We start from the raw sequence: 12,588 nt of genomic DNA on the forward strand, positions 1-12,588 counted from the left end.
GGAGTGAGTGTAAGGATTTCACAACTCGTTTGTGAATCAGCATTTTATGAAACACTGGTGATAGTTTATTTACTTAGTGTAGTTTATGATTGCTGGTGATTCGTAATATGAGCTTCACTTTTCTTATTAGAAAAAAACTGTTGGTTTTGTCAAATCAACTGGATAATTAGCTAAATGTGAGTTCACTCCTGTTGAGTGGCAGTAAACAAAGTAGAAACAAAAAGCAGAAAGGTTGTTTCTTAAATTGCTTTAACTTTGCTACTTACTCTTGATTAAACTAGAAGATGCCAGAAAACTACCTCCAGAAAATTTGGATTAAGTTTTTATAGTGTACAGTGATAGCAAAAAAAAAATATCATAACATATTGTGAGTGTTAAGTCCAATTTAATTCTCTGCTTCTTCATTTTAGCTGATTGAGAATGCAGCTTTTACCTTCGAGCAGCTGCTCTACAAAGCCATCCAGGACAACCCAGACAACGCCAGCTCTGCCACTGAGAAGGTCAAACACATAGTGCTCAAGGTCAGTTTGTCATCTAAAACAAAACTAAAGTTCCCAAGTTTCCAGTTAAGACATGAGAAAATTGTAACCAAGTGCAGGTGAGTTTAACATCTACCTCCTAATATGAAATTTTCACTTGTATACAGAAGTGTCATCAGAACTGTAGGCCAAATGCTTGTAAGAGATAACAATCAAAATAGGTCCTTTTTATCTAAAACTAATAAACTCTCCTCCAGATGCACTGACTGGTTTTATCCCATCTTCTTGCAGCAATACGACTATGACAGCAGCACGGTGAGGAAGAGAATCTTCCAGGAAGCTCTGGTTTCCATCACTCTGCCCTTCATCAAGAAGAGCCTGGTGTCTACCTGCAAACCTGTGAGGGCTCTGTCTTTCACACATGTGTACACACACACACACACACACACACACACACACACACACACACACACACACACACACACACACACACACACACACACACACACACAACCCCGTTCAGCTATCTTAGTGAGGACCCTCATTGACATAATGGTTTCCCTAGCCCCTTACCCTAACCCTAACCATTAAAAATGAATTCCTAACCCTAACCCTTACCCTAAACCTAACCATAACCTAATTGTAACCCTGACACTAAAACCCCATTTTGAGCCTCAAAAATGCCTTTAAATGCCTTCAAAAATGTGAGGACCGGGTTGTGTGTCCTCACAAGTGACTGCTGGTTCTCACAAGTATAGTAGAATGCAGATTTCGGTCCTCACAAAGATAGCTAGACAGGAACACACACACACACACACACACACACACATATTTTACCTTGTACCAACCACTGTAGGAGGATTGAACTATATTCTCTGGCAGTTCAGATCACCAACTGAGAGCATGATGTCTTTCTATGGACATTAAATTCCAGCACATATTTGCTGCTCTTATATTGACATTTGTGTCCCATTGGCAGGTGGGACATACATTGGCTTAACAGTTAGCATATGACTGAGCAGCATTAGCAATTTATAGGGAATATCCTGTAGAGTTTATGTGTCTTTCAAATAAAATTTTCAAGGAAATTTATCACGTTCTCTTGTATTTTGATTTAATGAAAATTTAACCTCCTAAGACCCAAACTCTTCCATGGCATGCATTTTTAATTTCTCTTTGCTATTTGGGCTGATTGGGACCTGATGAATGCTAAAACAAAGAATTATGTGATTTTTTTTTTAAATTATTATTTTCTACCTGATTTTTGTTTCTGTGAAAAATGAGATATACTTAGGAGAACATTCGCTTTAAATTTTGATAGAATAAAGGCAGTATAATGTCCTCGTAAGTGGATATCAGGCCCTTGTAAAGCAACATTTAGTATTTTGGTCTAGACAACCCAAAATGTGATGTCCACATATGTGGACGCCAGGTCTATGGGATTTTATATTTGTATACACTATGTAACACACATATCCCTCAACAAAGCCTGACACTTTTGTCTTTGTCCCTCTATACAGGAGCTTCAGGGTCTTGAACAGACCATCTATAGTGACCATTCAAGCTTCATTCATGTTGACAATGTTTATGAAAACATCCTTCTGCAAATTCTGGACAAGGAAGTCACTAAAGGTACAAAAAGACTAATAATGGCAACTTAGCAACACACAGCCTTTCCCCAGACACAGGTGAAGAGTTACCTCTAATCTGTCCTCCTGTTTGTTCTGTCATTCTGCAGTGGTGAAGGAGGCAGCCAACCTAAAGAAGTACAACTTGTTCACAGACAAGCGAGACCTGGCCAGTCAGTCTAGCCTCTCTTCCTTGCCAGCATCTACTCCTGGCAGCCCAGCCATGACACTGGCTTCCCTCAATAAACCTTCTTTAGAGCCCCAGCCTTCTCCACTTGCTTCTAATGATGTCTTCGCCAGCTCCCAGAAGCAAGAACAGCAGGAGGAAGGGAAAGACCAGCTTCAGAGTGAGGCCTTAAAGGACATGATAGTGGGTGAGACACCTCTGGGGAAGGTTGAAACAGGGGTTGGTGCTAGTTCCTCTGGCAGTCAGGAATCAGACCTACCAGCACTTAAAGCAGAAGATGTCATCCAAACTGCTGCGGAAGAAGCAGGAAGCAATAGTAACCTCAACAGCCCTGATTTAATAGAGAACGTGCCAGAGAGCTGCACAAATGATACAGCAGCAGCAGTTCCAGCGATTGTGATGCATGAAGATGTGATTTCTGTCAAAACAGAAGAAACTAAGACAGCTGCTGAGCCTGAAACGAACAGCGCAGATGCTCCACAAGAAGCAGAACCTCCCACTGCTGTAGGAAGTATAACAACAACAGAAGCACCAAAACAGGCAGAATCTCTCAATGCTGCTAACCTTTCAGCAGAAGGAACTGAATCCTTGCCTGTCAATACTGAAGCAAAGACACAGTGTGAGAACCCAGAAATCATGGTGAAGGCTCCACCTAGTGGTGAAGCACTAGGAGGAATAGGCCTCAGTGAGAACGTAGGGGACGCAGAACCAGTTGCTTTCTCAGAGACGAGCTCTCTGGCTGTGTCAGTGGGAAGCGAGTCTCATCCCTCAGATGTTGAGTCCACAGATGACGTGTCAACATCCTCAGACATTTTGGAGGGCGAAGCTAACATCAGGAAGTCACCAGTGGGTTCAGGAGATGCTACTGAGGACATAACAGCAAGTGACAAGGTGCCAATGCCAGTCCAGACAGAGGTGATGAGTGGCACTGTAATTGAAACTGGAGCCATTATAGAGGGGGAAGCAGAGGAGGTGGAGAACATGACAGCATCTCCGTCTAGTGAACCCGTTCAAGAGGAGACACCTTCCAGTCCTGCCCAAGCACGGCCTCTGGACTGCGTCAAGGAGATCCGTGACCTGGTGGTGGAGGTGATTGAGGTGGAGGAACCTGTGCAGCATTACCCCAGCGGGATCTCCAAGGAAGATTAAATATTCCAGTAATTGTCACTTCTATATAGAACGGCTTCCACTTCTGATACCAGTCTGTATCCATTATATTTAAAGGCGAACATGTGACAGATGGGAAGCCTCCTCAACTTCCTTCCTATAAATATGCATGATAGCATGGTAGATTATTTATATGAATAAATTAGTCTTGATTTCAGCTGCAAAGTGGCTAAACCAAAATGTCTTTTCCACTCAGTGACTTGGACAGGGCTTTTTTTTAACATTACAACTCTTAAATTATTAAAAAAAAGAATTTAGAACAATTTTGTAAGTGAAGAAATTTCTGTAAATCAATCTCATATGAAGGAAGGATGCATTTGGGATGTTGGGTGTTCACATGAGCATTATGTTTGATAAGGTTATAAGGGCCATAAATAACACATTTCCTCATTTCTGCTCTTCTTTCCAAGAAGAAAATGGATGAAGTGTTTGAGTGCAACTGATTGAATTCAAATATACATTTGCAGAATACAGGTTCAGTGCTAATGGTGTTACTTTCCTTTTTTTGTTAAACCTTTTGTTAGCAGCTTGTCATTTATACCAAAGATAAACACCTCATGTAGCATGTTTTTTCTGAAGCAGTGTGACTGCAGGGAAGATTTTCCTGCTGTCTACTGAAAGTGTGACTTGGCCAGATGTTGTTTCTGAGGGACGATGCTCCACTTAGAAAAGTTGTATTTAAGGTGTCCGCAAGTATGTGAGGGTCCCCTTAGATCAGAGTGATGTAACCAGCTCCTCAAAGTATGAGCACTGGGGGTGGGTGGATCGTTTCAAATGTCGATAGTATCTAAACCAATGCTTGTATTGGCATCTGGTCAATACTAGCACGATAGGATCAATACTATTGTGTTCAGTATGTAGTTCACTCATTTGTTTTCATTTTTTGGGGGGGAAATGAAAAATATGCACTATGAAAAATGTCTGAATCTTTTTGTGTTGATTGTCACATATATTTTATTTATATCCTGTAGCACATTTAAACAATAGAAGTTGACTCAAAGTACTTTACGTACGTTCCAGGTCTCAAGAAAAAAACAAAACAAGGTGGGAAGCAAAAATCACACTGATCTCCCCGACATAAGCTTAAAATACTGGCCCTGTATTTATTTGGTATTTTCAAGTTTCAGGGTGTTTGGAAATCACTATAACAGATAATTTAACATACACATACAATATTTACATTATTTCTCCTTATTGTGATTTTTTTTTTAATTTAAATATCCACCTAAATACTACTATGGATCAGCCTAAAGTGCCTCTGTAGTACATCCGCGTTGCCTTAGATTTAACCAGATATACAACTGGATGCAGTTGCTATAGAGACTGGTCTGTAAATCCATCCATTCATTCATTTACTTCCTCTTATCAGGGGACATGCGGAGGTGTGTGTGTGTGTGTGTGTGTGTGTGTGTGTGTGTGTGTGTGTGTGTGTGTTTGTGTGTGTGTGTGTGTGTGTGTGCATGTGTTCCTGACAGTGCCTGTTTATAGCATATTGACTGTAAACTGTCCACCGGCTGAATATGTCTCATTAGTAAAAGCCTGTAAATACATATAATAAACAAACTTTCCCTGAAAACTTTTTGTGTGAAAACTTTGTGTTTTGGAAGCAGTTCATAAATACTTTTATCAGCCAGTAAATCAAATGCAGCAGAATGATTTAATCATTTATTATCCACAGCATTTTTAACCAACCGCAGGAACAATTTGACTATAATATTATTTATCCTATTTGTTTTATTGTCATATTTCAGCAGTACTCCAGGTGCATCAAGGACACGCAAAATAAGAAAACATCAATATATTATTTTTCAAATGTTCATATTTAAAACAGATTGTTCACAATAAAACAATAAAAGGCAGTCAACAACAGCATAACATTAATATAAGTAAAATATCTTCCAGTGCTCAGGTCAAGTTTGTGCCAAGGCAAATTTAATTAATTGTGCAGTATTATAGGTTTGTAGTAGACGTGTTTATCAGGATGGAAGCTCTCGAAGTGATTGATCTCCTGGGATTTGAGCTGAAGAAACAAAATGGTCACTGAAGGACAAAAGGAGATGGGGGAAAAAGAGTTACACTCTTTGATACAGGTAGAAAGTATTACCTGACTGAAAGCTATGTTGAAGAAACAAGTGCAAGATAGTATGTCTTGAAATATATGTGCTGTGTTTTATAAACCTCATTGTATACAAAAACTGTGACTCCATCTCTCTTTACCTATGCAAATGTCAAATGTACTTTTTATGCTACTTGTCATAGCAGGGCAGGCGCAAAGTTTGAAAACATTCAGGTAAGCTTGCGTTCTGTGGTGAATCAATCGAATCAGAGCAGTGAACAGAAGAGAGGGAAATCGGCAAGCCGGTGCTTTAACAGACTAATATTAGTCACAGCTGCCTCACAGCCAGTGTGTCAATGCAGTGACGTCCAGAAGTCTGAGGCTGCATCAAATATGTGTCATGTTTTAATGTGAACCTGGAAATAATGAAAATATTTGAAAGCTTGGGGAAAAAAAAATCCCAGACAAACAATGAGGTCTGACATGTAGAATGAAGAAGAAATAGTTTAGATTCGACTCTATTTTTAGGTCAGTAATCAAAAGGAGGAGATTACTGGCACAAAGGTTAGCGTTGCCAGAGTCATATCTTGTTCAGGTTAAGCAGCACTGAGAGTGAAAAATGGGAGAGAAACACATGATGATTTTTTTCCTCTTGACTTTTTTTTTTAAACATCCTTAGACGGCATTTATTCAACAAAATAAACATATAAAAAAGGCTTGCAGTCTGGTTTTGCTGTCTTCCTGCTTTCTTCCTGTTAAAAGTGAATTATTCAGATTAATCAGAATTTCAGATTGTTGTAATTTACTCTCTAATATTTTAGAGTATTTATCTTAGAACATGAAGTGCTTTGAGGAACTTCAGCTTGTATAAAACAGAAATTCAATTAAATGAAATACAGCTACTACTGTTTTCTTCCACAAGAAGTGTAAACACAACTGGATAGAGAGTGAGAGTCGGACTGTGAGCTGCATCTTATCAATCAGCATCAGCGTTGATGCTCTCCTGTCAGTTCAGGGCCATAACTGAATGACAGTTAAATACTGTTAAACGTCACACCACTAGATGGCGCTATGACACCAAACATCTCATAAAGAAGCCCCATCATCAGCCCTACCCGTCCACTCACTCAGTCATGGCACTGGACATTAAAAAAAGCCTCGTAAAAAGTGAATGCAATATTCGTCTACAATGACGCATACATTGGACATACAGTGACTCTATGAGTTACACTTCGCTAATAGCTGGAGGGGTAAACATCAGCGTGGCCAAGCCATAAAAACCAAAGATATGTCAAAAAAACAAAAGCCCCACCATGATGAGAGTGAGGACTGACAGCCAAGCCTAGAGGACCTGGCTGCCCTCCTCAATAGGGGCCTTTTGAGGAGCAATGATAAAGGGCTTGTATCTACACCATATAAATCAGTTACTATGGGGCGTGGATTTGAAGGTTGGGGGCTTATTTCATGCTCCATCTTCTGACCAGCTGCTTGGAGTTTGAGCCTGGTGAAGGGGTCAATGGGTTGGGCCCGCTTGCCTTGTCAGGACAGAGCAGCTGATGGATAAAGCAGGCTGTGATGGATGACGCCACATCTCACAAATTCCTTCTTTCTTCAGTGGAAGCGGGAGAATTCTGCTACCCAGCCGTTGTCCTCTCCTGGCCTTCTAAAAATACGAGCTGTTTACTTTGCCCCTGCAAGCTCCTATAATGACATGTTGTTTTTAGCCAAATCACTTCCAGCGATCAGTTGCTCAGCTTGCAGCAACACCCACCCAACCCCCACTGGGTTCATCTCTTTGCTTGATGTTTTGCTTTTGCCCCCTGCCACTTCACCTCCTCCACAATCTTCCTCTCTCTCCTCTTAGGGTAGAAATATGTCTTTTTATTTTCTGCATGCTACGGTTGTCAGGGGGGATTTGAGAGCCAGGCTAAAGGTGGCTGGAGAACCACTGGAGCTCTGAGTCACACCATCCGCATGCCTGTCTACCCTTTTTGTGGCTGGCTTTACTGGTTACACTTACCGGACCTCGAGGCTCTGTATGGGACCTGTATGAGTCCTCCTGGTTTAGTTTAGTCATTTACTTATGATATAAAAGTTCTAAAACTGCAGGTTTGAGTGAAGACCTAAGCTTTGGTATTGATTGAGGTTCGTGATATCGACTGAGAACAATGATTATTTTCATGCTGTAATCTGTTGCCGTGATGGAAAAATGCCCCATGTACTGACATTATGTTGGAGATGATGTGAAGTTCATGTCTTATGAACTTCAAACTAACTTCTGTTTCAATTCATATTTACTACAAAACTCATTCACACATTAGTGCTTTAATTCTGTACCTAAGCTCTTTGTCTAATACACACTCACACCTCACTTCCTAATGCATATGATATCAAAACTCCTTAGTTAAAGTAATTTGCAGTTGCCATTACTGGCATTTGTCCCTGTTAAGTTACACGCTAGATCACATAATGTACAATACTCTTGTTTTTAAAATGAAACATCCTCGACCTCATTAAGATGCACCTGATTAAAATGTAGGCTCATCTCTTTATTTACTTATAGTCTTAGTAAAATTACCTACTGTAGGATGTATTTGAAGTCTACGATTTGTAAAACTTGCTTTCTGAAACATCAGTATAGTGAAATACATTTAGAAGTTAGGCCTTTTTTAGTCCAGGTAAACTTCTTATCTATACTGAAATTTATATTAAGGTGCATAAAGTGTGTGGCTCAGGTGGTCGAGGAGATCAGCTACTGATTGGAAGGTTGGCTTCTCCAGTCTGCATTCCAAATATCTTTGGGCAAGATACTAACCCCAAGTTGCCCTCCGGTGCGTTCATCGGAGTGTGAATGTTGGTTAGATTGCACTTGAGTTTAGAAGTGCTTGTATGAGTGGGTGTGAAGGGGGTTGTATACAACGCTTTGAGTACTCCAGGAGAGTAGAAAAGCACTATATAAGAATCAGACCATTCACTCTAAATGTATAATACACAGTTTTTAAGTTGCCGGACGACTTGATTTAATTCATGTCAATGTAGTAAGACCTAAATAGGAGCTGGTACCAACTAAGTTATAGCTTTTAGTACCAAAACAAGCTCCCATGTTAAAATGCCAACGTTACCAACAGAAATAACATGGTGGTAGTGACACAGGCAGCTGTAGCTGCTGGGCCTCATCAACACTACTTCAACTCATTAAAACCTTTTGCTATGTTTGTGAAATTGGTGGCTTATGGAGCATTTTTATTTAATTATGTGACAAATAACACGACTGCTGTGTGGTACAGAAACCTACGAGGGGCTGTACAAGCCAAAATTCATTCTTTCACTCTCACACACATACATTCTTCTTTCACACACATATATTTTCACTCTCACATACATATATTTTCACTCTCACATACATATATTCTTCTGTCAGACACACGTATTGTCACTCTCACATACATATATTCTTCTTTCACATACATATACTTTCACTCTCACATAGTTTTATTTTAGTTTTTATATTTAGATATTTTTATTCTCATGTTTACACATATTTAACACACACATTGCAATATTGTGCTCTCTTATACATGTATTTTAATGTACATATTTACAAATTTTCACTCTAACATACATGCATTTTCATTTATGCATTCCTACATTTTGCTCTCATTTACATGCATTCAATATGCATTTAATCTCACAAATAATATATGTATGTAAGAAGAGATTGCATGCATTTCTGAAGAAAATATATGTATGCAAGAGAATAATGTATGTGAATGAAAGAGTATAGTGGAAACGGAAGGAGTTTAATAGAAACGGAAGGCTGGGTGTCTGTACCGCGGTGATTGGTTGAGAAGCACGCGCGGGTCACTTTCAAGTGTCTGACAGCACGTTGTCCTCGTCACTTGATCGAGATGGGACGGGCTCAACTGCACCCAGTGTTACCCACAGCACGGCGGAAAGTGAAAATTCAAATATCTGCTTGATACATCAAGACATCACATATTTCCACAAGTGCTCTAACGTTTTCATAGATGCCTGTTACCCACCAGCTGACCGGGTGGTCACTCTGGTTAAACATAATATATAAAGCTCAACTGGCAAAAAATCACCGACTACACCACCAGGTATTATAGGAAAAACCATAAAGCCTTTGAACTAAAACAAACGCTGTTGTGACAGTGATGTACACTGTCTTGTTGGTATATATGCATGATTTGTATCACCTTCATGTTTCCAAACCGATACCATGAGCAGCAGCTTTTACAGCTGTGGCTCCAGCAAACATCAGCTGATACTAGAAATTAATTTGAAATAAATTCTAACAACAGCTGATCACGCTTGAACGTGCTGTTGTTGTTTAGCGCAACATCCGCTGGTTTCCTGTTTCTGGCGCAAAGTGGGAGATAAACAAACAAGAGAGACGATCAGCTGATCATTGATCGGTTTCATGATTGAAGTAGCAACAGGAGAGGGAGGGAGAATGAGGGGAGAAGAGGCAGCTGTGCAACGTAAAGACAGAATAACTCCAGCTTTGTCTTTTTTTCATTCTAGCTGAAGTCTGGGACTAATCGCGTTCCTTTTCCTCTCGATACGGATGTATTGTAATTGGTCCAGCCCAGAGTTGATCATGACCAATTGGCTAATCCACCACCTTTCATTGTTTATACCGTTACAAAAACAAACAAACATAAAAATGAAAATCACCATCGGCCCACCAGACAATTGCCCGGTATGCCCAATGGCCAGTACAGCTATGCGGTCAGCTGGTGGGTAATAGGCATCTCCGAAAACATTAGAGCACTTATGAAAATATGTGATGTCTTCGAGCAGGTATTTGAAGTTTACACAGCACCATTCTCGCATGAAAATATCTTAAAAGTTTATTTTGTGACCCAGAAAGAGTAATATTTCAAACTCCGCCACTCTGTGTTCCTCCGCCACTGCCTCGTTTGAGTTTTGGACGAAATGCATTCTGGGATATTGCATTTCGTCATTTCGAGCTGATTGGAGACCAGAACAGCCAATCAGATATTTTTGCATCCAAGTCTGTGATTGGCTGGTTTTGTGGCACAAATATAACGGCGTACAGAAAGAGTTGAGCGCGCACGGGCAGAAATGTTGAGAGCGCGAGCAACACATTGCGAGCGAGCGCAAATACAACAACTGAGCGAGAGGGGCTGCTATTGTATGTGTGTATGGATAATAGCAAACACTGAAATACATTTTTTGCACGCAGCAATGAATTTTGTTCACTCAAATTCAGCTTTTCTTCGCTCAAAATAAATTTCTCCTCAAAATGCAATACTTGCACCTGCAAACTTTTTTTTTACGTGCGCTTAGAATATTGGCACAAAAATAACGCCATAAAAGACTGCCCCACTCCAGTCGAACTCAGTGTAGCTACTTGACTCGTTGAAGCTACCCGGGTGTGTGCTGGTCTAAAAAGTTCCCTCATCTCACTTTCCACCGTGCTGTGGGCAACACTGGGTGCAGTTGAGCCCGTCCCATCTCGATCAAGTGACGAGGACAACGATGTGACCGTTTCAGGAGATGATAAAATATTTCTTAACACCCCGATAGCTTGCTGAAGAACTCGAGTTTCTTCTCCCCCCTCCATGCTGTCAGACACTTGAAAGTGACCCGCGCGTGCTTCTCAGCCAATCACAGCGGTACAGACACCCAGCCTTCCGTTTCCATTAAACTCCTTCCGTTTCCACTATACTCTTTCATTCACATACATTATTCTCTTGCATACATATATTTTCTTCAGAAATGCATGCAATCTCTTCTTACATACATATATTATTTGTGAGATTAAATGCATATTGAATGCATGTAAATGAGAGCAAAATGTAGGAATGCATAAATGAAAATGCATGTATGTTAGAGTGAAAATGTGTAAATATGTACATTAAAATACATGTATAAGAGAGCACAATATTGCACTGTGTGTGTTAAATATGTGTAAACATGAGAATAAAAATATCTAAATATAAAAACTAAAATAAAACTATGTGAGAGTGAAAGTATATGTATGTGAAAGAAGAATATATGTATGTGAGAGTGAAAATATATGTGTGTGAAAGAAGAATGTATGTGTGTGAGAGTGAAAGAATGAATTTTGGCTTGTACGGCCCCTCATAGAAACCTCCAAGAAGTTCATGCTTCAGTTTTGGTGAGTGAAATTGTAATATTTTGTTAGTTGGTTTATTAACAAATACATGTGTTTGCTTGTAGATGACAACTTCAGCATTACACCCTATGATTGTTTCTGGCTCTCTAAAAAAAGCGTGGTGGAAGCCAAAATGCTAAATGTGAAGTGTAAAGCTAATGGGTGAGAGTCATGGTTGTTATGATGGTTATCTTTTATAGTGTAACAGCTTAAAAAGCAGGCTAAACTGAGAATAGAAATATGTTTTGTTCTGTTTTTTTTTAAATCAGAAGTTAACCCATCCGAGTGATTTTACAATATAAGTCACATTCATTTACTCAGACACACATTTACGCTGCATTTTATTCAATGCACAAACAGCTTGAGGGAAATGTTGTTGTGATTTGTCGCCATAAAACTAAAATTGAACTGAATGGAACTTTATCGCTGAAACATGCAGACAAAACTTACGTTTTGGTATTGTGACGATGGGATCAAACCACAAACCTTCCAGGCAGTGGATAATGATCACTTTGAAAACACTACAGTTGAAGAATCTGATTTATCCAACAGGTCAACTGAAGCTTTGTCCTATTTCTGTCAGTGTACCACCTCAGAGTATCTACTACATTTTTTTTAGGTTGTAACTGAAATATTCTATAAGCCCAGCAGAACTGAACACCAGAAATGACACATGACATAGCTGCTGTAAGCTCTGATATTTGTGATTATGAAATATGGAAATCAACCTGTCTGCTACATTATATACATCATGTGTGTTGTGAGAAGCTGACAAAATGAGGGCAACAAAATGAGGAGGGTGGCAACTGGGATAATGGGGCCCAGTGTTCTCATAGATGTCTGTTTGGCCTCAGAGGAGAAGCCCGAGCAGAATATATCATACTGGGAAAATTCTCCTGGAA

The 12,588-nt window shown here is 39.8% G+C and overlaps 1 protein-coding gene across 1 annotated transcript in view; it reads left to right on the forward strand.

Annotated features, from left to right (window-relative positions):
* niban1a (niban apoptosis regulator 1a) overlaps nt 1-5,028 on the forward strand; it is a 28,608-nt gene extending 23,580 nt beyond the window's left edge. Inside the window, exons 11-14 of the mRNA XM_063500864.1 lie at nt 411-521; nt 771-878; nt 2,000-2,111; nt 2,218-5,028. Coding sequence (XP_063356934.1) covers nt 411-521; nt 771-878; nt 2,000-2,111; nt 2,218-3,443 — 1,557 coding nt within the window. The 3' untranslated portion in view covers nt 3,444-5,028. The remainder of the gene's footprint in view (nt 1-410; nt 522-770; nt 879-1,999; nt 2,112-2,217) is intronic.
* The last annotated feature ends 7,560 nt before the right edge of the window (nt 5,029-12,588 follow it).

This window comes from Pelmatolapia mariae, linkage group LG17 (genome assembly GCF_036321145.2).
Source record: "Pelmatolapia mariae isolate MD_Pm_ZW linkage group LG17, Pm_UMD_F_2, whole genome shotgun sequence".
In the NCBI taxonomy this organism is placed as follows: domain Eukaryota; kingdom Metazoa; phylum Chordata; class Actinopteri; order Cichliformes; family Cichlidae; genus Pelmatolapia; species Pelmatolapia mariae.